General features: G+C 50.4%; 1 protein-coding gene across 6 annotated transcripts in view; it reads left to right on the top strand.

The window, feature by feature from the left end:
* Sema4d (semaphorin 4D) overlaps positions 1-25,492 on the top strand; it is a 39,461-nt gene that overhangs the window by 2,167 nt on the left and 11,802 nt on the right. For 3 of the 6 annotated variants that reach the window (XM_051171234.1, XM_051171253.1, XM_051171243.1), the window contains exons 3-15: positions 547-609; positions 2,145-2,243; positions 7,219-7,312; positions 8,304-8,417; positions 9,114-9,265; positions 10,320-10,495; positions 10,580-10,736; positions 11,743-11,965; positions 13,069-13,184; positions 16,267-16,439; positions 16,517-16,560; positions 18,136-18,465; positions 20,571-20,774. In XM_051171234.1, coding sequence (XP_051027191.1) covers positions 547-609; positions 2,145-2,243; positions 7,219-7,312; positions 8,304-8,417; positions 9,114-9,265; positions 10,320-10,495; positions 10,580-10,736; positions 11,743-11,965; positions 13,069-13,184; positions 16,267-16,439; positions 16,517-16,560; positions 18,136-18,465; positions 20,571-20,774 — 1,945 coding nt within the window. Of the gene's footprint in view, positions 1-546; positions 610-2,144; positions 2,244-7,218; positions 7,313-8,303; positions 8,418-9,113; positions 9,266-10,319; positions 10,496-10,579; positions 10,737-11,742; positions 11,966-13,068; positions 13,185-16,266; positions 16,440-16,516; positions 16,561-18,135; positions 19,526-19,962; positions 20,152-20,570; positions 20,775-25,492 lie in introns of those variants that run through there. The other 3 variants (XM_051171263.1, XM_051171226.1, XM_051171270.1) reach the window with 3 other exon arrangements.

The following is a 25,492-nucleotide window of genomic DNA, read 5'->3' as shown; positions in this document are numbered from 1 at the left end:
GGAGTTGGAGAAAGTCATAGGACAACTTTGAGAGTTTTCTTTCCTTGGGTGCTGTCAACTTTTAAATTTTATTTTGTGGAGACATAGTCTCTTAGTTGGCCTCTGGAACCTGTCCAGTAGGCTGGCAGCCAGCAAGCCTCAGGGACCCTCCTGTCTCTGCTTCCAGTGCTGAGATTACAAGTGCACAGTGACACCTTGGCCTTTTCTCATCAATTCTGGAGATCGAATTCAGGTCCTTGAGCGTAATGGGGGCACTTTACCCACTGAGCCACCTCGCCAGCCCTCTGTTGTTCTTTTGCAGCAGGTCTGGGGCTGTGCTGTCCCTGCCAGCTTTGGGGTGATGGTCACAGAACATCAGGACGTCTCTGTGTTCCCAGCGCCTGCCCGCTCCCTGACCCTCTTCCCAGGCTGACTTTGCTCTGGCTGCAGACCTCTGTGCTCTGAGCTGTGTTGTGTGCCTTCTATTGGCGTCTGTTTTATCTCAGCAGTTCCCTTTTCAAGGGGAGGCTGCAGTGAACTGGGCCCTCATACGTTCCTCCCTTGCAGGTGTATTGGAAGGTCTCTGAGGACAAAAAAGCGAAGTGCGCAGAAAAGGGGAAATCAAAGCAGGTAATTTGACTGCAAGTTACAAAGAACCGGAACACATATTTCATAGTTATTTGGATCTTCTCAAGTACCAGGGCTTCTTTCTGCACGCCCACCAGGCATCGTGTGATTCTGGTGGACTCAGTCCCGCTGTCTCAGCACATGTGGCAGCTCTCCCTGCACCCTGGTGTAGAGACCAGTGCTCTCGGGCAGGTACCCCACATCCTTAGCACTGGAGAAGCTTATTCAAATGGCCTGGCATTGTGACTGCAGAAAATAATTCCTGCTACCTCCTAGTACCTGGTGTAAAACTGACCTCCATGCTGTGTTTCTGGACGCCCCCCTGAACTAGCTGAGGCCTGAAACGTTACAGGGATTTGTTTGGCTCTTTTTTTTTAAATTTATTTATTTTACTTTCGTTTTTATAAATCAGTATGGTGCCCACTCAATGGCACTGGGCCTTGTATCTCTTTTCTCAAGAGCTCTGAGTACCCTCATGTGCCCACCTGATGCCCCACAGATGTCTCAAGTGTTTCTAGATTACAAGAGCCAGGTTGTCCCTGATAGCGGTTGTGATGGCAGAGTTTGTCAGTTGTTGGCTGATTTCAAAACAAGATTAAAAAAATAACCCATAAAAAATTTTTTTTTTAAAAACTAAACTCTCCTGACTAAATGCTAACTGAACACTTTCATTGGCATACTGGTCTCTGACTATGATGTTTACTCAGGCACTGAGAGGCAGGCATTGTGATGGGCTTACTGTGCTGCAGGCAGTCTGTGTAGCTGAATGAGCTGATGCCTTGCACTGCCACACATGGGGACCCACAGTGAACTTGGTAGGAAGCCCTCCTGTGAATAACACCCCATCCATTTGAAAACAGTTGTTGCAAAAACAACAACAACAACAAAAACCAACCAAACAAACAGCTTTTCCGATTTGAGATAATGTCAGGCTACAGCCTCTATAATCTAAGCACTCTTCTCCTAAAATAGCACAGGAGTTCAAAACTGTCGCCTTTGTTTTCCCACTGGGCCCTCAGGGATGCACAGCTGGCTGAACCCTTGGGTCCAACCTCTCTCTCTCAGAGTCTACTAGTTACTATTTCCAGGTTTGTGCTGATGGGAATACAGGGTGGGGCCCCCAGGAAAGCAGAAGGAGCCTGTACAATGTCTGCTTTGGTGACACGGGTGCCACAGTGAATGGTGTGTGTTTAGCAAGGATAAATACATTGCTGTCTGTAGTGGGTTCCCTGGTACAATTTGAGGGCAGCTGTTGGTTGGTCTTGTCTTTGTTTGGTCACTAGATGCAGACTGAGCATCCATTAGGGGCAGAGCTAAAGTCATGCCTGGATCCTGAAGTGCCTGTGGACCACAGAGATGAAGTTCACACTGCTGAGCCTGGCTCACTGTGCAGTGTGCCCCATCTATGGGCATAGGCAGACCAGCCTGAGCAGAGGAGAGAACAGGGCAGTGGATGACTGGCTTTTACCACGTGGGCAGGAAGGATTCATGTGGATACTTCTTGATTGTATGTGTGTGTGTGTCTCTCTCTCTTGCAGACGGAATGCCTCAACTACATCCGAGTGCTGCAGCCGCTGAACACCACTTCCCTCTATGTGTGTGGGACCAATGCATTCCAGCCCACCTGTGACCACCTGGTAAGGCCACAGCGTACCCCTTTCATCAGTGTACACGTACCAGCCTGGCCAGTGGTAACAGAAGGGCCAGACTCTGCAGCTCTTGATGCAAACCATAAGGACGACGCACTACCCCAGGAGACTTCTTACAGCAACCACAGCCCGTTCCTCCTGACCAGTGCTCTGTGAGGTCCCGAGGATGATCTGCACTAGCCACACTTACAGAACAAATACCAAAAGATAGGTAGATACCAAAACACCACATTGGTTGCTGAAAAATCCAGCAGAAATCAAGGAAGTCTCATTAAGGCAGCCAGTCGGGGTTCCCAGCAGAGTCCTGGTCAGCGAAGACTGTCCTCTTGGGCAAGGCTTTTAAATTAAGAAAACAAAAACAAATAACTGCAGAGAGATAGCATCAGACATCCATCAGGAACTAACAGGGGAAGTGGAGGCAGTCAGCTAGAGCCATCTCTCCATGGTTGAGCTCCTCATGGGCTGAGTTTTTGGCTTTGCCTCCTTCAAGACAGGGTTTCTCTGTGTTAGCCTTGGCTGTCCTGGACTCACTCTGTAGACCAGACTGGCCTTGAACTCAAAGATCTGCCTGCTTCTGCCTCCTTGAATGCTGGGATTATAGGTGTGTGCCAACTGTCCCGGCTTGTAGACACTTTTATATCATGGGACAAATACTAATAAACCCCTTTACAAATGATTCTCCTTCTAGCTGCCCTCAAGGGCACAGCGTTTTTTATCCTTGAGTTCTTTGCCGTTCTCTCTTCCTCGTCACAGAGTGAGAGGGCAGCTCATCCTCTGACAAGGGAGCTTCGAGGACACAGGACATGCTTGGGTCTGAAGTGGGGGAGGTGCAGCCCTGCTTCAGAGCCAACTCCTCTGTGAAAGCCTAGCAATATGATGTATGTTACAAGTCACTTACCTTTGCCCTTGCCGGGACCAAATGACTTGACAAAAAGCGACTTAAAGGAGAAAGAATCTAGAAGGCACCTCAGTGAAAGAGAAGGCAGATCGGGGACAAGAAACAGGGCTGGCCTACAAACATGCAAGCACTCCCCCCAGAAACCCACTTCCTCTACATCCTCTACCAAATAGCACCACCTGGAGACATACCCACAAGCCCATGGGGCCATTTACAAACAAACCATAAGAAATATGAAGCATGCTGTATGCTTTTCCACTGTTTGCTGGGCGTAGAGCCAAAATCTCTACCAGATGCCATACCTTGGCTCTTACCAAACCCTGTATTGTGTGTCTGGTGACCATGAGGCTCAGTGTTCAAGGAAGGATGGTGTGTGCTGTGTGGGTCTGCCGAGCACCAGTGAGTGACACCCTAGTAGGGCACGGCAAGGCAGGGAGGCAGGAGACTTAATTCATTGCTCTGCTGCAGCTGGCCTCGGGTGACTGGAACCACGGATGCGGGGTGTGTGTGTGGGGGGGGGGAGGACTCCTGAAATGAAAGGTTTCATTCGCCTAAACCTTCAATTAACTGAAATTTAAAACCTGCTCCCAGTTATAGTTCAGAGGCTTGCCTAGCATGCAGGCAGTGCTGGGGTTTGATCCCCCAGTACCACACATAGTTACATAAATACCCACCACATAAATATACACCATACATACAGATCATGCGCACGCACACACACACACACACACTCACACACACACACCTGTGTCGGGGATATAACTAGGCAAACACAGACTGGCTGGAAATTCACATAGGCAGCTAGGTGTTGTGAGGCAAATCAGAAATCCTTAGCGCTTTTGGGAAGCTCCTGAGTATGAGGTCAGCCTAGGTCACATGATAGAGCTCAAAAGATTCTCTGAAAAGAGAAAAATTCAGCCAGGTGGTGGTGGTGGCGGCACATGCCTTTAATCCCAGCACTTGGGAGGCAGAGGCAGGTGGATCGCTGTGAGTTCGAGGCCAGCCTGGTCTACAAAGTGAGTCCGGGATAGTCAAGGCTACCTCAAAAAAATAAATAAATAAATAAAATAAAGAGAAAGGTTAAGAAACTGAATGCTTGTAATAGATATCTGGGAAGAGAGACACTGCACAGGATTACCTGGCTAACTGTATTCTCTGATGCAACTGAAATTGCTACTGTGAGTGTGTGTGTTTGTGTGTGTGTGTGTGTGTGTGTGTTGGGAGAAGGAAGGTTCCAGGATGTAAAGACTCTTAGTTCTCAAAGATAGACAACTTAAGTGGAAAACAAAGAAAGCAGAAAAGGAAGGCAGGAAGAGAAGAGAGTGGTTGCCGCAGAGACTGCAGCAGAGACGTTTCCACATCAGCATCTCCTGAGGGAACCCCGGCTGGTCTAGTTGGGAACTTCAGGACTCTTGTTGGAGTTTACACTCCAAAGCAGTACCTGGGTGTGAGGTCAGAGGAAATGCTTGGTTTAAAACTACACTAGGGAATTCTGAAACTTTTAATAACAACAACAACTTCAACCCTATAGCAGGCTCCATCCCTTTGTACACTTGTGCACCTGACCGCAGAGTGGACTGTTAGGTGTCATTTGTGCATGTGTGTAGCTGTATGTATTTGTAATTGTGTGAGTGTGTGTACCCTTGATAAAATGTGGCCTGTGGTTCCCATCTCTTAAAAATGGGAGCATTTTCTTGCACAACTGATTTCATCATTGCAGTTAAGAAAACAGTGATTGCCAGTGTCCTCCATCTTCCCTCCCAGTCCAGGAGCTTAGAGCTGGACGTAGCCCCTGCAGCCTCCAGGCATCCCTGTGAGTTGTGACGACAGATGGGTCTTATCAAGTGGGCTACACTGTCACCCCAGCACACTTCCTAACCTGACTGGTGACCTTTATTGTCTTAACTGGCCCATTGCAGCCATTTTTCCACTGTGAGCCCCTGTGTGCTTGCTGATCTGTGGCTTCCAGCCAGCTGTCTTTTCCAGGGCTGGTAGCTCCCGACTGGTAGGCAGCCCTGTCTTCAACCTCTCCAGTATGTGAAGTGTATGTATAGTGACTACCCGCTTTGATTTTCCCAGCACTCCTCAAGTTCTGGCAGGCTGCCCTATAGGTAGCTCCTGTCTTTCTAACAGTTTGGTCTGTATTTTTCATCTGCTAAGCTCTTCTGTATGCGTCTGTATGACCCTTGTTTATTCAGAAGTGGAAATTCTTCATCATTTTGTGGGCATTTCCCCCAGTGTGTCACTCGCCATTTAACTATGTCTCATTTTTCCCTATCTGAGAACATTCTGATTCATTATGTATTAATGTTTGGATATATCTGGGTTTTTTTTTTCCTTTTATGGTGTCCCGTTGCTTGTTTGTTTTATTTTTGTCAATTTGATAGAAGCTGGAGTTATCTGAGAAGAGGGAACCACAGTTGAAGAAATGCCTCTAAGCTTGGTCTGAAGGCAAGCAAGGCTCTAGGGCATTTTCATTATTAGTGTGAGAGGACCCAGCCCGCTGGGGGTGTCTGAGAAGCAGGCTGAGCTAGTCATGAGGCGCAAGCCAGTACGTGCCATTCCTCCTCAGCTTCTGCTTCAACTCTCGCCTCCAAATTGCTACCTTGAGTTCCTGGCCTGACTTCCCTGTTTGGTGGACTATAAACTGTGAGCTGAAATAAACCCCTTCCTCCCCAAGGTGTTTTTGGTCATGGTGTTTATCACAGCAAAGCTAAGACCTAGGAAATAGATTTTCTTATCAGGTAGAAAGAGTTTATGCCAACATCGTGTTTCCTCCTGACTGTCATGAGCACGCGGTGCTGGAAATACAGACACCAAACAACATTTGTGTCTCCTCACCAGGCCAGACTTATTCAATAACAATAAATTCACAAGGTTTAGCCGTTTCAGTAACATCTGTTTATGATATAATCCTGCCTGCTTTGGTGATCTGGCTGAGGCAAACGCAGACTCTTTTATTCTAATCTTTTGTGTTTGTTTGAGACAAGGTTTCTCTGTGTAGCCCTGGCTGTCCTGGAACTTGTTTTGTAGAGTAGGCTGGCCTCAAACTCAGAGATCCACCTGCCTCTGCTCCCAAGTGCTGGGATTAAAGGTGTATGCCACCATTCCCCACTTTTATTTGAATTTAATTTAGCTGTCATAGCACATAGCAAATACATGTGTGTGCCATATATATGGTTACAGAATGTATACAGGTTAGAGAGGCGGAGGTTTCAGAACTGGGCTCAGAGGCTATTGATTTCAAACCAGACCAGCGCTGGGAGGAGCAGCTGCAGTCAAGGGTTTGAGAGCAAAGCTAGAGAGACCAGCTCCAAGATAGAAGGCTGTCGTCGATGTACATGCCAGGTATCAGTTGAGAAAATGCTTAGTGTGGTGCCATCCATCACAATGTTAGTGTCCATTCCATTGTGGGGGCCAGGTGAGGAAAGCACACTTTCTCCATCCATTGATTCTTGGGCCTGGTTTCCTAGGCATTTTTAATACAACCATGTGCCTGATACTCTCAACTTTGATGAAAGCACAAAGTGGGTGTCCTTTCTATTCCCGGGAATAAGTCGTCTATCCATCTGTTTTGGATGGATGGTGCATGGCAGATGCTGTGATTTGCCAGTCCAAGTAGGGCCTATGCATCCTTTTTCCTAAAGTGGAATCAAAAGCAGTTTGTAAAACAAAATCCCCTGGGATAAGGCACGGCCTAGAGACCACTGTTTTATACACTGTGGAGCCGGGCACAGCCTGATCCAAACATGGCCCATGTTGTAGTGAGCGGGTTAGTAGGCAGAATGGACCCTCTTGGAGCTGCTGCTGCTGGCTGAACAGAAGAACGGCTTCCGCGGGTTTTGTTTGGATGCCGTTGCCTGTTTCTTGGGTGGTGTGCTTGAGCAAGCTGAGACTCTGTGATCCTGCATATGTCAGGCTCTGTCAAACACCCGAGATGTACTTCAGTCCCACTCTGAGAGTAGGGCCCATTTGCTCCACCCTCTTGGATTTCTCAAATGGAGGGATCTGTACCTTTAAATGGTGCCCCAAAAGTCAGTTCTTTTCTCTTTTATCCCACTGTAGAACTTGACATCCTTCAAGTTTCTGGGGAAAAATGAAGATGGGAAAGGAAGATGCCCCTTTGACCCCGCCCATAGCTACACATCAGTCATGGTTGGTGAGTCCTGCGCCTGGGGCTTGTCCATTCTCTGAGTTCAGGGTGGCATGTGATGTTCCCACCTGGGACACTCAGCTCTCCCCTCCTCAGTTCTGCCTTCACTTTGACACTAGCTCCTTTTGTAGAAGGTGAGCGCCTGCTGTACAGGACACCCCCCCCCCCCCCCCCCCGCAGTGAGAACTTTTTAATTCATCCTTCAGAGGGACGGGGAGGCTCAGGCCCCAGTGCAGCAACACGTGCTCTGTCTGTCAGTCTTCGGGCACACCACCCTGTTGCTCCTGTGGCTGCATGCCTCCTGCTGTGCTCTTGCACATCTGAGGCTAGTGGGCACACACTGCTGTGTGGATAGTTCACCTTGGGATCTTTAGCCAGTGTGAAGGTTTGATCCTCACTGTCAATATACAATGTCCAGTGAGCTTTGTGAGCTAATTAATACTCTATTACACCCCAGGACCATTGTGTGAGACACCCCTGCGTAGTCGTAGGCTAAAGTATGTGCTCTGAGTGTATTTAAAATAGGAAAGGCTGAACCAAGCTGCCTGGCAATGTAGGTGCCCTCAGCATCTTTTTTGACTTACAGTGGTTTTCTGGGGGTGTCGAACACTGCGGAGTGTCTGCTGTGGTTTTAATAGCTGTGGGAAATTCTCATTTGTGATTAGCTATTCCCCTTTAACCTGGAAAAAACACAATTAAATTTGGTGACTGTGATTGTCCTGATAAAAGAAAAATGATGTAGAAAGCAGAAATGCGTATCACAGAAGACAAGGAGCTGCCCCCCCCCCCCCGCTTCTACAAGAAATTAATGAGGGTATAAATAGATTATGGTAGCCTGGTATGGGGATGATCACCTGGTATAAATGAAAGCATGAGGCTTGCTTATAGGCCAGCCTGGGCTAACGTTGAGATCTTATGTTGAGCAACTGTCCCCAGCCTCCACCACAGGCAGAAGCGCTGACTGGATCCCCTTCTCCACTCCCTCTCCCCACTGCAGGGGGCGAGCTCTACTCTGGGACATCGTATAATTTCCTGGGCAGCGAACCCATCATCTCTCGGAACTCTTCCCACAGTCCTCTGAGGACGGAGTATGCCATCCCGTGGCTGAATGGTGGGTGCCGACAGCCTCGGGGCTGTGTCGTTTTATGCACTTTATTTTTCCTGTGGCGCGCGCGCTTGCAGACATTGGGTTTGGGGTGTGATCTTAAAGGTGGAGCCTCTGGGGCCTGGTCAGGCAGCGTTTAGATGTTTCTGCCAAACAAGCATGTCTGCTGCCTGACTTCAGGGTGTGGATGATGCGGGGGGGGGGGGGTCGGAGGGGGGATGCTGCTTGTGGGTGTCTTTTCTTGGGGATGCTGGCCAGTGAGATGCTGGGCTTTTTTGAAGCCCCTGATACAGAGTCAGACCCTGGGGTCTGAGGTATGAGACAGTCAATTTCTTCTCGAGCCTCCCCAGGAATCCGAGTCTTGGGATCCTCCCAGCAGCTGCCAGTGGCTGATTTGGCCCTTGTTTAAGTCAGCAGACACTCTGGCTCTGTAGACCACCTGCCAGCGTGTAGGCCCCACCCACCCAGCTTCCTCTGTAGCACCATTGTTGCTACTTCGAGGAAGCTGAGGAGTGTAGCAGGCGTGATCCAGGCCTGGAGTTTGCAGGTGTGAGACATGTGCATACTATAGATGTCCTCCAGGCTGAAGGGAAGCCTCCAGGCTTGAGGCTGCACTGACCAGCCTGTGGCACTGTGGGGAGCAGGTAGGGAGGTTCCATGGTGGCTTCATGTACAGAAACCACCCTGTGATGCACTCCACAGAGCCTAGCTTCGTCTTTGCTGATGTGATCCAGAAAAGCCCAGATGGTACAGAAGGCGAGGATGACAAGGTCTACTTCTTCTTTACGGAAGTGTCTGTGGAGTTTGAGTTCGTTTTCAAGTTAATGATCCCACGAGTCGCCAGGGTGTGCAAGGTGAGTACTTCGCCAACCCACAGTCCTGGCACAGGCGCTGCCGTTCCAGGATTCCTATCCTTTGGGTAGAGACCCCTGTGGTAAAGTTTGATGTACAGTTGAGGCACAGTAAGAGACTGAACAGTGACTAGTTATAAGCTATAGAGATGTAGGATTGGGAAGATGGCTTAGTGGCTAAAATGCTTTCTCTGAAAGCAAAAGGACAAAAGTTCAAATCTCCTGAACCTGTAAGTGCTGAGTGGATCCCCTGTAATTCCAATTTAGGGAAGTGGAGATAGGGGCTCCCTGGAGTAAGCCTGCTAGTGGGACTGCCCTCATCAGCAAGCTCTGAGTTTCATTATGAGACCTTACCTCAAAGAATAAGGTGGAAGGTTCCTGACATCAACCTCTGGCCTCCAAATACACCCACGCATGAACACCCATATAGAGGCCACACACACACACACACACACACACACACACACACACACAAACACACACAAGAAAATGAAGGGGAAGAAAAAGTCAAAGTGAGCACTAATAGTTTCAGTGTGTGACTAACCATGGGTAACTGAAATTTGCAGGAAGCGAGACCTCACTCACATGGGAGCTGGCTGTGTTTCTGTCCAGCCCAGTATCGTGTGCAGCTCATAACTGTCTCAGTTGTTGGCTCAATGAGCATGTCAAAGGGCCCTAGAACTTTTCTAGAATTGAGCAGACAGAGAGGAAATGAAAGAGCTCCTGGTGGAACACTCACATGTCCCCCAAGACAGTCTGCAGGGCCCCGGGTCTATGACAGGAAGGAGGCCACCCATCTCTTGCCCAACTCCTGTGTTCTCCTTCATGGGGGTCATAGTTGGGAAAGCTGCAGGAGCCAAGGGCAGTGGCACACCAGGTTGACACAGATGTTTTGGTTGTCATCGGATGTTTCTGGCTCCTTTTGTGTCCTCTGATCCCAGCCCACACGGGTAGTGCTGTGGTTACATAACTGTCTGCAGCAGTCTTGGGCTGGGCTGGGGGCATATGAACTGCCTACTTCTGTGTTTGGCCATCCGTGCTGTCTCTGGCATTCCAGGGGGACCAGGGTGGCCTGCGGACTTTGCAGAAGAAGTGGACCTCCTTCCTAAAGGCCAGGCTGATCTGCTCCAGGCCAGACATTGGCCTGGTCTTCAACATGCTTCAGGATGTCTTTGTGCTGCGGGCCCCGGACCTCAAGGAGCCTGTGTTCTATGCAGTCTTCACCCCACAGCTGTGAGTTTAGTTCCCCTGGCAGTTGGGGCCTGCCCACCCTGGTGACCTGCTGCCCTCCTGACATTCTCATGGATTCCCCTACAGGAACAATGTGGGTCTATCTGCGGTTTGTGCCTACACGCTGGCCACGGTAGAGGCGGTCTTCTCCCGTGGGAAATACATGCAGAGTGCCACAGTGGAGCAGTCGCACACCAAGTGGGTGCGCTACAATGGCCCAGTGCCCACTCCCCGGCCTGGAGCGGTAAGCAGGGTCTTGGGCTTCGGGAGGGCTCATCTTCTCTTTGGGTCTCAAGGCCCCAAGCATAGGACCACAAAGATCCCAGAGCATCCTCGCAGCAGGTTGCCTGGCAACAGGAGTCTCAGCTCTGGGCTGAGTGGCTGCTGGGCCTGGGGGCAAAGAGTGAAGCTTGTTCCTTTTCTGACCTCTTCCACATGTTGGGTAACAGGCCTTACTGCACACTGCCCAAATGAGAGCACGTACCACTGGGCTCTTTTGAGAAACTGACATTGCTCAATGGCAGGCTTGCTCCATTATCTGTTTCCTGCAGAGGAGCCCTGTTTGTCAGCATAGCTTAGGCTGTCTCCTGAGGCAGCTTGTCCACTAGACCACGAGAGCCACATTCTATTCTCCTAAATATAGTGAATTAGTAAAGAAAGTTCTAGGGTTGCCTGCGCATTGTTGCCGCATGGTGAATGGGTATGTCAGGGCTGCTTTTAGATAGTGCCCTATCTGCCTCCTGAAGCTCTCCCCAAAACCAACATTTCTGTGGGTGTCTGGCTTTGACACCCTGGCTGTTCTCCTGTGCTCATGTGCGTACTGTGTTAAGTATAGAGCTGGAACAACAACGAAAAAAATGTTTCCAACCTGTTTTCTTTTGTACCGCTTGGGGGGGGGCGGGGAGGGGGGAGAGAGAGAGAGAGAGAGAGAGAGAGAGAGAGAGAGAGAGAGAGAGTGTATGTGTGTGAAACAGTGTTTAGCATGCTTTCTTCTCACAGAAAAACTGTGAAATGAGTGTTTTTGAATTTGAGAAGTTTGCTAAGTGTTTTCATTGACAACTAATTCCTCTACTGGGCCTAAGACAATTATGCCATGTGGCTGTGCTTTAAAACCACAGCTCCTTGTCCCTGGGGAGGCCACCTCAGCCCCTGTTCCTCTTTGGAGAAATGATTATGGCCCTCCAGGCCCTTCTCACCTGTTCTCAGTTGAACCTACGCGGGCATGTGACCCTGGTGTTTTTGTCCCACAGTGCATTGACAGTGAGGCTCGGGCAGCCAACTACACCAGTTCCTTGAATCTCCCAGACAAAACGCTGCAGTTTGTAAAAGACCACCCTTTGATGGACGACTCAGTGATGCCGATAGACAACAGGCCGAAGCTGATCAAAAAAGATGTAAACTACACCCAGATAGTGGTAGACAGGACTCAGGCCCTGGATGGGACCTTCTACGATGTCATGTTTATCAGCACAGGTGGGGTTCCTTCATAAGACTGGGAAATTCACTTAGTCACTCGTGGGCAGATCTGGTATCTCCAGGTGCTGGAGAGGTTTGGGACAGCATGAGACGATTTCTAAGACATCAGTGCACCTGGCATTCTCAGTCTCTGTGACTTTCAGGCACCTGGGGCGCCTGTTATGAATGCAAGTCCTGACCCGTACCTGGGCTGGCGTGGAATAAAGCAGTCCTTGTTGTCACGGGACCAGTGGGACTGGCCTGGTATTTCCTAATTGGTAGTGGGAGACCTGGCCCCTTCTAGGAGGAGCCAGGTTCCGTCCTGCCCTGATCTGCCTTAGGAGGCACAACTCTGGGAGGCATAACCCTGAGTCTTCTGGGATGGGGGTGGAGAGTTGGAACTTGGCAGGTGGCAGAGCCCTCGCCTGCTTGTCTGGGCCTCTTAACTCCCCTGGAGGACCAGTGGAGTGCAAAGGCCACCTTGCAGTGAATGTGGCTCAGGGGTCAGAATGTGACTTTGTTGATGAAGGTCATTAGAATCCCCCATAGGACAGAGGTGTCCTCTTCTGAGCACCCTGTTGAGGGGATGGTTTTGAGTATGCAGAAGTATGGGTGCTTACCATCAAGGCTGGAGTCTCCTAGTTTCGTCTCTGTTGCTGGGCTAAGACACCCCTACCACAAGCAGCTTAGGGGAAGAGAGCTCATTCAGCTTATATTGTGGGTTATATAGTCCGTCATTTCAGAGAGGTCAGGGCAAGGACTTAAGTGACTGGTCACATCACATTTATAGTGAAGAGCAGACAGAAATGCACGCACCCATGCTGCCCGCCTGCTGGGTTGCCTGCTCTTAGCTAGCCAGCTTTCCTCACTTACACAGACCAGGACTACCTGCCCAGGGGATGGTGCCTTCCACAGTGCCTTAGGTCTTCCCACATCAGTCAACAGTCACGATAGTCCTCCACAGACATTACCACAGGCCAAACTGGTCTAGGTCATTTCTCAGTTGAGGCTCTTCCCAGGCAAGTCTAAGTTGCAATAAGTTGATACTTAAAATGAACCAGCCTGGCATCCTTGGCACTTCCTCGGGGGCCTCCTTGCTAACCTATACTTTGACTTTGCAGACCAGGGAGCTCTGCATAAAGCTGTCATCCTTGGGAAAGAGGCGCACATCGTTGAGGAGACCCAGCTCTTCCAGGCCTCTGAGCCAGTGCAGACTCTGCTGCTGTCATCAAAGAAGGTAGTGTGGTCTTGGGGCAGACCCGGGTAGTTGTCTTACTTGGGAGCTTCTCTGTGGCTAGGATCGTCTCTCAAGGCCTGCAGCCTCTGGTGCTCCTGGCCCAGATGAGCTGGCCTTTGGACTCTACCACAGCATTTTTCCTTGGTGTCTGACACTCAGGAAGGAGGTGTGGCGGAGGCAGGGAGGTCGAATGTCCTGAGCCACTAGAACAGGTGGCTGGCACTTGTGGGTGGTCAATAACCTGGGAAAGTATGTCCTGTGTCCAAGCCTGAGAGAATGCAGACCGTGCTGCTGGGACGTGGTACTTTTGCTGATTTGTAAGAAGAAACAACAGGTCACCCTCTAGAGCTCCCACCATCCCGATGCCAGGCAGGCGTTGCAGGCCAGAAGCCTCACCCACAGAAGTTCAGCTTTGCACTGTGGCTCCCATGAGCCACGGAAACACATAGATGACCAAACGTCCCTGTGGAAGCCAACTTACACATCACCTGAAGTTTTTGTAAATCACAAAATGTTAATTTTAAAATTTATTTTTAAGCAATTCAAAATGTAAAGCTCCACAAGTCGTGATGGTGCTTGCCTTTAATCCCAGCACTCAGGAGGCAGAGGCCGGTGGATCTCTGTGAGTTCAAGACCAGCCTGGTCTACATAGTGTATTGCAGGACAGCTAATCAATCTATCAATACAAAAAATTGTAAAGCCCCTGAGTGGGACATAGTGGTTCACACCTGTAGTCCCAGGCCTTGGGAGATGGAGGCAGGAGGAGCAGCAAGCAGGAATTCAAGGCTAACCTTAGCCACATAGCAAAGTCAAGGGCAGCCTGAGCTAAGTGAGAACCCATTTCCAAAATAAAGAGAAGTGTAAAGTCCTTTTGCTGGTGAGCTGGGTAGAAGTGGCCTGGGTGCTGGGTTTGGTCCACTGGCTGGAACTTGCTGTTCCTTGTCCACTGGTCTTGGGATGAGGTGGCTGCTACATTTTACAGTTAGGATAGGATAGTGAGTTAGGATAGGACAGAATGTGGACTTTCCCCAGATCCTGACTGTGCTGCATGGTGCCGTGTGACCCCGGGCATCGTTGTATGCTCCTTATAAGATGTGTGTGTGTGTGTGTGTGTGTGTGTGTGTGTGTGTGTGTGTGTGTGTGTGTGTGTTGTGTTGTGTCCTGTGTTTGTAAGCTTTTTGCTGGTGTGGCTGTGATGAGGGCATGTGAGCCTCCTAAGTACTGAGGACTGGGTTTGAGCAGCACAGGACCCATGGGAAACCAGGAGCAGGACCAGCACTTCCCTGCTGACAGATGCCACCTGCCTTGCTTCATGCCTATTGGCCAAAGGTACTCCCCTCGCCTTCCCAGGACTCTCTGTGACCCACTGAGCAGATAGATCCTGGGTCACTCTTCCGGATTCAGGTGCCAGTGCCAGCCTCTTGGCTGTACCCTTGTCTCTGATGCCTGGCTCTGTGACACTGCTGAACTCTGTGGCCTTATATTATCTTTCCCTGTGGACCGCCCGTCTGTAGGCTCCATGTTTACAACCTGGCCACACTTTGGTCCTCTTGAGGATAACAAGGGACCAAGAATACTCGATACCAAGGGACCATCAGCCCCACTTACCTGTTTGCTGGGCTTTTACCAGCACCAGGTAGGCTGGTTGACCTGGCATGTAGCCAGTGGCATGACATGCCTCTGTCCTGGAAGTTAGAGCCTAGCAGGTGCCATGCTCCATGTGGTTACACCTGGAGCACCGTGGCCGCATGTGGCATTATCTCTTGCTGGGCTAAATTTGCTGACTTTCTGTTTGTTCTTTGCATAGTGTTGATAGGTGTGGTCGCACTGATGTGCCAGATCCAGAGATGAATGATAAGAACATGTCCTTATCGCAGGTGCCTATTTTCTGGCAAAAAATGAAACTGGCATTTGAAGGCTGTGCCCTCTGGATTGCAGCGGTAGTGCAATCTCCTCCAGTGAGTCCAGGAGAGCAGTGGGGGTGTCAAATTGGGAGCGAGAAGCAGCTGGAGAGAGCTGTTATGTGATTTTCTCAAGACACAAATAGGCGTGTCTTTAGCCCAGGTAGGGCACCTAGGACAGAGCAGTAGAGCTCAGTGAGCCAGTGAGTTGAGGGGGTGAGTTAGCTGTGGGGGATGAATGAGGGATTATTTACAGGAGTGTGGGTGGCTCAGGCAGCTGCATCAACAAGCAACCTACTCCAGCCACACAAGTGACATCCACAGTGTTCCTTGGACAGGCAGCTCAACAGGGCAGAGTCCCCTCTCGCCAGCAATTGTGTATTGCTTCTGTGACCTTGGGGGAGGGGGACTTGTGGATCTTAGAACTTTTTGAGCTCCTAAGTTTCCTCTCTGTCTTGCAAAGCTCCCCCCACCCTCCAGGAGGGCGTGTTTCAATTGGGTGGGAGCTGGGACAGAATTCTCAGAAGAGAAGCAGGTACAGGGATGTAGTGCTCTCAGCCAGAGGTCCGGCCCCAGATATGGAAGGGCGTTGTCAGATCCCAGGCCCTGTGATTTCTCGGGTGGGTGATGTTTTTGTTGTTGTTGTTTTAATCCTGTGATAAAACACTCTGACCAAAAGCAGCTTGAGGAGGAAAAGATTTGTGTCAGCTCACACTTCCACTTAACCATCGTTGAGGGAAGTGGGGGGGGGGTGGGGCTGAAGCAGAGGCCACAGAGAAAGGCTGATTGCTGGCTTGTCCTCTGGCTTCTGCTTAGCACTGTCTTATAAAGCCCAGGACTACCCGCCCAGGGGTAGTCAGCATCAGCGGGCCGAACCTGCCTACATTAAGTAAGTTAGCAAAGACGAAGATGCCTCACAGATATGTTCACAGGCCAATCTGATAGAGGCAGTTCCTCAGGTGCGGTTCCCTCCCCCCAAGTGTCAAGTTGACAGTGAAAACTAATGACACTGTCGCTTAGGTCTTGGTGGTCAAGCCTTGTGGCCTATTGAGTCAGGGAGCCCTTCCTGCCATGCAGGGTTTGACTGCACAGTGCCTTCCCAGGAGCTGGAGGGGAAGCTAGCAGGCCCTACCAGCACCTACGTCCTCCTCACACCCGCACTGTTTGTCTTCTGTGCACAGGGGAGGAGGTTTGTCTATGCTGGTTCCAACTCAGGAGTGGTCCAGGCTCCCCTGGCCTTCTGCGGAAAGCACGGTAGCTGTGAGGATTGTGTGCTGGCACGGGACCCCTACTGCGCCTGGAACCCAGCCACCAGGGCCTGTGTTGCCTTGCACCAGGCAGAGGGCTCCAGCAGGTATGAGGATGCATGGGACTGTGTGCCTGTGCCCTGTGCACAAGCTGGGGACTAACGCGCGCCTCTTGTCTTAACAGGGGCTGGGTTCAGGAGATGAGTGGTGACACATCCTCATGCCTGGGTGAGTGGATCTCCTCTGTTCTCCCCATTGGGATGGCGAATTTCCCTGTGCTTTAGGTCCATGGTGTCCATCCGCGTGCAGTTTGTTTCCCTTTTTTCTCCTCTCTGAACAGAAGTCAGATGGCATGCAGCAGACCTGTGTGCGACCTGTCCTTGTGGTGGACCTGTGATCTTTCTCTGTCCCTTTGATTACAGAAAGAGTGCTGAAAGCCACAAAAGGGTGTGGCTCACTGGAAAGCAAGCCCTGTCCCACACCAAGCTCTTCTCTTCTGCTTAGCCAGACCCCTTAAGCCAAACCCTTGCCTGCCGAGAATGACAAGGAAGGAGCCCTTGGGTATGGCCAAGTAGCCCTAATTTTAAAACAGTGACTCAGGAACATTTTGGAGCAGTGTGATGCTTCAAGGAAAAAATTCTTCACACTAGGAAGAGTAGTTTCACACATAAAATATTATTTTAATGCTGGGGAGATGGCTCCTTTGTTAGGACCCGAGTCCCTAGAACCCATGTAATAGCTGGGCATAGCGGTCTGTGCTTGTGATCCCAGACCTAAAGAGAGCGAGATTGGTAGACCCCCAGAGCTTGCTGGCCCCAGACTGCCTAGCTGACTGGACAAGTACCAGACAAATGAGAGATGCGTACTCTCTCTCTCTCTCTCTCTCTCTCTCTCTCTCACACACACACACACACACACACACACACACACACACACAGGAAGGTAATTGTTACAAACACACACTAACACAGGAAATTGTATAAAATTCCTTTGGACTATTTGTGTAAGGTATCATTGAATTTCATGTTTAGACTTCCAAAGATAGTTGCCTCATTTCCACACACACCCCTCCCCCAAGACAGGGTTTCTCTGTGTGATCGACCTGGCTGTCCTGGACTCACTTTATAGACCAGGCTGGCTTTAAACTCACAGAAATCCACCTGTCTCTGCCTCAGAAGTGCTGAGATTAAAGGCATGTGCCACCACACCTGGCTTAGTTGCCTTGTTTTATATATGCAAATATTCCCAAACCCCAAACATTTCCCATCTCTTGTATTCCAGACAAAAGACAGTTGTAATTAGTTCTGGTGCCCTCTTTAGGGGCCTACTGCGTATGGCTGCCCATCAGGGAACAGCTGTACCAGAGGTAGGCATAGAATCCTGCCAGGATTCTCGTGTGCCTTCCCAGCACATATGGACAGAAGGGCCCCAGGCCCAGCCTGCTTCGCTGACCAGCCATGTCAGAGTAAGAGACATGTAAAGAGGGGTTCTAGTTGCTATCTGGCCTGCCTCTGCCGTGGGTACCACTGCAGGTGGGGGAGCTGACCGGTGCCCAGATGCCCCAGGATGCTGAGTTTCTCCAGGGACAGGGTGGGAACAGGATTTCTCAGAGCTGTCACCAAGTCCTTCATTTCGGGGGGCCACTGTCGGGTCGCGAATGTCTTTATCTTGGTCCTGAAGATTCCATCTGGCTCCAGTGGGTGAAACTCTTGTGTCGCCCTGTGGGTATTAGCCTGCTTTTGAAAGCAGTTGAGTAATCAGACGGAGTTGTTGATGCTGAGCGCATTTATTTTGGTGTTCCAGATAAGAGTAAAGAAAGTTTCCATCAACATTTTTTCAAGCACGGTGGCACAGCAGAACTCAAATGCTTCCAAAAGTCCAACCTGGCCCGGGTGGTGTGGAAGTTCCAGAACGGCGAGTTGAAGGCTGTGAGTCCCAAGTATGGCTTTGTGGGCAGGAAGCACCTGCTCATCTTCAACCTGTCGGATGGAGACAGTGGCGTGTACCAGTGCCTGTCAGAGGAAAGGGTGAGGAACAAGACGGTCTTCCAGCTGCTTGCGAAGCACGTCCTGGAAGTGAAGGTGATCCCTCGGACCCCCGCTTCACCTGCCTCACAGGCTGCTCAGACAGAAGGTAGTAGGACCACTTCCAAAATGCCGGTGGCATCTACCCAGGGGTCCTCTCCCCCTACTCCAGCTCTGTGGGCAACCTCCCCCAGGGCTGCCACCCTACCTCCCAAGCCCTCTTTTACCGGCACGCCTTGTGAGCCAAAGATGGTCATCAATACAGTCCCCCAGCTCCACTCAGAGAAGACGGTGTATCTCAAGTCCAGCGACAATCGCCTGCTCATGTCGCTCCTCCTCTTCCTCTTTGTCCTCTTCCTCTGCCTCTTTTCCTACAACTGCTACAAAGGCTACCTGCCAGGACAGTGCTTAAAATTCCGCTCAGCCCTGCTGCTTGGAAAGAAGAAACCCAAGTCAGACTTCTCTGACCTGGAGCAGAGTGTGAAGGAGACACTGGTGGAGCCTGGGAGCTTCTCACAGCAGAATGGCGACCAGCCCAAGCCAGCCCTGGACACCGGCTATGAAACCGAGCAGGACACCATTACCAGCAAAGTACCCACAGATCGAGAGGACTCACAACGGATCGATGAGCTCTCCGCCAGGGACAAACCATTTGATGTCAAGTGTGAACTGAAGTTTGCAGATTCGGACGCCGATGGGGACTGAGGCCAGCGTGCCCCAGCCCGTATCCCGCAGTCTTCGTGGAGAGTGTTGTGTTGAACCCGTTCAGTAGCCGAGTCTTGTCATCGTGCGCCAACCTCAGTGCTTTGTCTTTTTCTCTTGGGTTGAGCCTGTGGCTTGTCCCTTTTGTCCTTTCGGGAAACAAGTATCTAATCCAGTCTCAAGTCCTGCAGTCATTGGAGCGCTTATTTCAGATGTACCTGAGCCCTTTGTGTCCTGGGGGAGAGCCGGCCACCTCCATGGGCTGAGAAGAGCGGCCCCTTCGTCTTCCCTTCCAGTAGCAGCCACTAAAAGATAATTTAATTCCAGATTGGAAAGGACATTTTAGTTTATCAGATTGGTAACTTATCGCCTGCTGTCCAGATTGGCACGAACTTTTTCTTTCCCTTAATTATTTTTTAGGAGTTTTGCTCTGATTATGTTGATGTCGTAGGTCTTTTATTTTTATTTTTTTTAATTACCGAAGGAGATGTTTTAATATTCACAAGAAGATGAACATTTTCTAGATTTTTGTTACATATTGAGATAAAGTATGGCTATGTTGCTTAAGATTCTCAGGGATAGACTTATTTTTGCTAAATTCATTCTTTCCTGCTGTTAGGAACATAGATCTAAAACTGTCTCTTGAACTCACCTTTTAATTTTGGTGGGGTTTGTTTTTGTTTTTGTTTGTTTTTAAATCTTACTCATTTTGAAAGAAGTACCATTTTCCAAGATTTCCTTTCTGTACTTTTTTCCAGCCACACATATACAAGATGGGCTTTGAGTGAGGGCAGGTGGCCCAGTGGCTGTGGGTGGCAACTAAGCTGGTCCTTTGAGGGGCCCTACTGCTGCTTGGCACCTCCTGTCCAGAGGGGTGGTGTCTTCGTGAGGAACTCTTGTTCTTGGTCACATACTGTCTCTCCTGGCTTCCATCTCACATCACTGCCCTTGGACTTCCGCCTCGACTGTCCACACAAGACAAATGGGTTGGGTAGTTGTGCTGCCAGCCTCAGACAGTGACCACAGCGTCCAGTGTGGGCGGCCGCTGCGGCAGCCTGACTTCTGCCAGTGTCTTTCAGGATGTTAACGGGTGGTACGATTCTAACGTTTGCTCTTCACTTGTGTGTGGGACACTCATTCCATGTAGAGCGATGAACTCTGGATCCCTTGTGCCGTGTAGACACCCATCTTCAGCATGACATGTCTCACCATTCGGTGTAAACATTTGTGTTTATAAGATTTACTTTGTTTTTATTTTTCTACTTTGAACTGTATACATTTGAAAAGTACCCAAATAAACCAGAAGCTTTATCGTTTGACCGGGCCAGCTTTTCCTTAGTGGAGGCTGTATGGGCCTCCTGTCCCTGTGTGATGGCCCTGGTGGGGGGTTGGTCCTGGGCTTTTTCCTTTTCTCATCCCCATGTGTCTAGTTTCTTGCTTTTCCTTCTCCATCACGGGACCTGTTCTGACGACTCCTCCTCAGTGCCTTCTTTTCTGTCCTCTGTCTCGCAGCCTCGTCTTCTAAGTCCTTCCCTCCTCCTGGCTCCTCTCTGTCCTGTCTGGGCCCTGGCTCATCTTCTCCCAGAAGTCCCTGGCCGGCCTTGGCCTCAGGGCCCAACAGCCGTAAGCGGGTTACCTTGCTGCCACCCTTCCTGAGTGACCAGGCACAGCGGGTACAGGCGCTGGGGACCTTCTACCTCTTCTGCCAGGCCACAGGTGAGTCGAGGGCCTAAGTGTCCATGGCTGTTCCCAGACTCTGTCCTTACTGCTCCCTCACTTCCCTAGCCGTGCCTGAGGTTCAGCTGTCTGTGCTTTCAGCCCATTGATCCCGAGTTAAACTGTCTACAATGGGAGGCTGTTGCTAGGACTACAGCAGGGGTCATCCAGCTTGCTGTCATAAAGGCACACAGGTGGGAGGGAGATCTGTGCCTGTAGGTTCCTGTGCTGTAGAAGCAGCCATAGGTATAGTGTGGGCACTATTGTATGTCAGAAAATGACCTACAAGGCAGCAGGGAGCCGGATGAGGTCACGGCTAGCCTGGGTTATGGGAGGGATTCAAGCCAGCCTGGGCAGCTTAGCAAGACCCTGTTTTGGAATTTTAAAATAGGAATAGGGATGTATCCCAGTGGTAGAGTGTGTGACTAGCCCCAGTCATGGCATAATAAATAAAGCATAAAATCCATAAGGTGGAAGGCTTCTCTGTTCCAAAGAGCACTACTTAGGGACACTGTACTCTTGAAAGATGGTAGTTTACCAAAACCATTCTTTACCTTGGGAACACCCAGAGCTCCTGTCTCTACCTGTGGGCTTTGGCCTTTGCACAGAGTCGAGGAACGGAGCTGATTGCAAGGAAAAGCAATTTATCTTAAAAAAAAGATAAACTTAATCTTAAAAAGCAGTTTATCTTAAAATTGCTGTTGAATTATCAAAGCTATGGAGACCTTGAAATTGCCACTTATTTTGTTAAATTCTGAGTTGGGGTCTTATTCTATGGCTGCCCAGGCTGCCTCTGGCCTCTTGGTTTCCAGTAATGCCCCTGCTTCAGACTCTCAAGTTGCTGGCCTCCCAGTGTGTGTCACTGCGGCCAGCTGTCCCTGTCCTTGCGCTTGGTGCTGTGTGCTATGGGTCAAGCCTTCATGTAGACACCTGTTTGTTCTTCAGTTAGGTATCTTAAGATTTATCACTTATTTATATGTGTGGGTGGGTGTGTATGTGGGTGGGTGGGTGAATGTTTGGGTGTGTGCGTGGGTGGGTGGGTGTGTACGTGGGTGGGTGCATGGGTGGGTGCGTGCATGTGTGGGTGCATGAAAGGGCCAGAAAAGATAGATGCTCTGAAGCCAGAGTCACACATGGTTGCACATCACTTGATGTAGATGCTGCACACTGAGCTTGGGTCTTCTGCAAGAGAAGCAAGTGGTCTTAACTGCTGAGCCATCATCTCTGCAGCACTTTTTCAAGTACTTCAGCCTCAGGCATGGGGTGGAAGATCCCATGTCTCTAAGGGGTTTGTGTCCTGGGTGGCAGTGCAGGACTACATGAACACTCTCATGGGAAGTAGAGAAGCTCAGGGTTGGGTCCATCCAAAGTGGCAGAGGACCCAGGACCTCCTTGCTGGAAAATGCAGGGCCTGCACCAAAAGCCATCACATCTAGAGATGTTCTCAGGTCCCCGTTACTATTAGCAAGGCTTTCACTAACATGGGCCCCCAGCTTGGGAGAGAGTAAATGACTGGCGCCTTCAGTAGGGAAGGTATTTCAACACAGAGAATTTGAAGCAGGGAATTATTTACTAAGGTGATGGATGGGAGGCTGGGAGTGAGACAGAATGGTGGGCCTCTCCGAAGACAAGTGTAGGAAGCCACCAGCATGGGCAGCAGTGAAAAAACAAAAACCCAAAACTGTTACCTCACTCTTGGTAGGCCTCTGAGGCTGGGCCTTACGATCTCTATCTACCCCTGCAGGCATCGCGGCCACCTCAGCACTCCTGAGAGGTACCATGAGAGGCTGGAGACGTGCTTATCTTACTTCTCGGCTTTCTCACAGCTAGACCGGAGGGAACACTAGGGCTCAGGGACTGAGGGATCATAGCTGGGGACAGACTGTGAGTGGGAACTGAAGTGTGAGCCCCTTTGCCAGCCCCTCAGGATGGACTGAGCATGGGCTGGGGAGATGGCTGGGTGGTTACAGTGCTTGTTGAGAAAGCATAAGAACTGGGGTTCTCATCCCCAGAGCCCACCTAAGTGCTGGCCAGGCTTAGTGACCCACCTCAATCCCAACCTCTAGGTTTGATTGACAGACCCTGTCTGTGAATAAAGTAAATGGGTGATTAAGGATGATTCCGGATAGCCTCATATGCCATGCCTTCATATGCATCTACATACATGTGCATGCATGTGTGTGTGCATGTTTTGAACAGATATGGGACCAAATCCCCTCCCCTGTCCTCTTTGTCCTGTCATTCTTCTTTCCACAAACATTTGAGCACATCTGGGGCTTTTCTTTTTTGTCCTGTTCTCCACTGAGGCAAGGCAGCTTAGGGAAAGGCACTATAGGCTTTGGTGCTGGGCATGGCTGGTTACTGCCAGGCAGGCTTTGGTGGTGTGAACATGCAGGGGCCTCTGCTGTCCCTGAGCAGGTGGCAGGCTTGGGTCTGAGTCTGCATACAGAGGCCATGTGGCTTTGAAGTGAACTCCCTGCCCGTTTTCTACAAGAAGCAGTGTGTGTTCGGCTTCTGTCTCTGGTGTCTACTGAGGAGGCAGCGGCAGCTGTGACAGGGGAGACTGCAGTTGCCTTTCCTAGTCCAACCACAGCCCCATCCTACATGCCCAGGGCAGGGCAGGGCAGGGCGAGTTGGGAGTCTTGACCTGGGTTTTTTCTCCTTCCTAAAACAGCTGTGTGCATGATGACTGCTCAAAGTGGCTTGGGGTTGGCAGATTAAAGGCCCAGCAAGCTGTTTTTAGAACATGAGACTTAAAGAGAGGGTACACGGAATCTTCGGTTCCTTGGCTTGTGCCCTGGTGCCCACTCTGGCTCTGCTGGTGACCTGGCCCTCCAGAGAGTTGGTCAGAGGTCAGAAAGCTAGGCTTGCACTCAGGACTAGTCTGCCCACCCCTGCTCCCACTCAGGGCCTCCATGCCATCTGCACCTGTGTTTTCCCAGGGTATGAGGCAGTTGGGACACCTTCTTCTGCAGCACCCAAGTGAAATGACCAGGGTAGGTAGCATCAGGAAACACCAGAGCTACCCCAGCTTGGCTTCTGGGAAGGTCAGGCTGCCCACGCAGCCTAGAGCTTGCAGGCATCCCCTCTTAGTGGCAGGAATGGCAGCAGGATCTGGCACTGCCTTCCTCAAGTCTTTGTGTCTGAGTCTGCAGGGTAGCCCTGAGGTCCCTGTGCACACCCAGCCAGGTGCATGAGGGACTGCAGCTGCTGCACCCATCCATGTCACACTGCAGTTGCGTCCCAGGTGTCCTGACATGATTATTCTGTTCTGCTGCCGGTTGCCACATGCACACCACAGACCACACTGCACAGCACAGTGCTTTGCCACATGCCGCACATAGACCATGCCCCACACACATCACATATACTACATCACAGCATACCACACAGCACATTTTCTACACACTACACATACCCCCCACCACATACTCCCCACTACACACACACCACATATACCACACACATCACACATGCACCTCTCAGTACACACACACCACATATACCACAGATACGACAGACCACACTGTATATCTCATTTCTTTTTCTTTTTCCCTTTTTGGGATTTTGAGACAGGGTTTCTCTGTGTAGCTCTGGCTGTCCTGGAACTCTCTTTGTAAACCAGGCTGGCCTCGAACTCACAGTGATCTGCCTGCCTCTGCCTGGGATTAAAAGCGTGCGCCACCATGCCCAGCTGTATATCACATTTCTGTGCCACACCCCACTATGCCACACCTCATCACATACACCACACCATACACCAGTTCACACCATAATATTCCATGTGCGTGCCATCCCATCCCACACATAACCACACGCACCCTGTATGTCGTGCCATACTACATACGTGCACACACTACTTATTCCATAAACACATACATCACACAGACACCGTATTATCACATAGCACACAACAAGTGGCACACACAAAGCCACATATCACCTACACCAACTGCCTACGCCACCACAAATCACCCACACCATAAAAGCACCATGTGCATGCACACCCCCCATCCATAGCCACTCATAAATAGCATACCCACCACACCTGACACGTACCTGGCCCACTCTGAAGGCTAAAACACTCACTTCAGGTCCTTTACTAATGGCATAAACAAATTGCTTTTACCAAGCAAGGCTCTAGGCCCAGCACCTGCACATTTTTGGTCCCTTCAGTTGGGCCCGTTTTGTGTATGGGTTTGGGGCCCCCTAACACAGCTGAGGAATTGGGGTGGTAGGGACTACAGAAGCTTCTTCCTCTCCGGGGCCCCTCTCTGTCCCTTCCTGTCCCCTTCCGTGTCTGTTAGTGCTGCAGAGCACTAATGGAGGCCTCTGTGGAAGGCTATGTGGGTGGGCCTGGAGACAGTAAAACCCTTGGTACCTCCCTTTCATAAGGAGAGTGGCACACCAGAAATGCTATCCCATGACCCAGTATCCATGACCACTAAGAGGGTCCTCAGCCATTGGGCCTCTTCCTGGTTCTGGTCCTTCACATGACCTGGGTGCCTTGTAACACTGCCTGGAGTATGCTGCTGGGTCCAGGCTGCCTGCTGCTTTGGTTCACTAATTCAAACCAAAAGCGGATGATGGGAGCAGAGAGCATCAGACATGTCCTTGAGCAGGAGGCTTTGGTCCCCCAGGTCCAGAACCCACTGTTCTCATTCTGAGGGCCTGTTTCAGGTCCATGGTCCTAAGAAGCCATTGTTGGTGGCTAAAAT

Source organism: Acomys russatus, chromosome 3, assembly GCF_903995435.1.
Source record: "Acomys russatus chromosome 3, mAcoRus1.1, whole genome shotgun sequence".
Lineage (NCBI taxonomy): Eukaryota > Metazoa > Chordata > Mammalia > Rodentia > Muridae > Acomys > Acomys russatus.
This window is presented reverse-complemented; position numbering and strand designations above follow the sequence as displayed.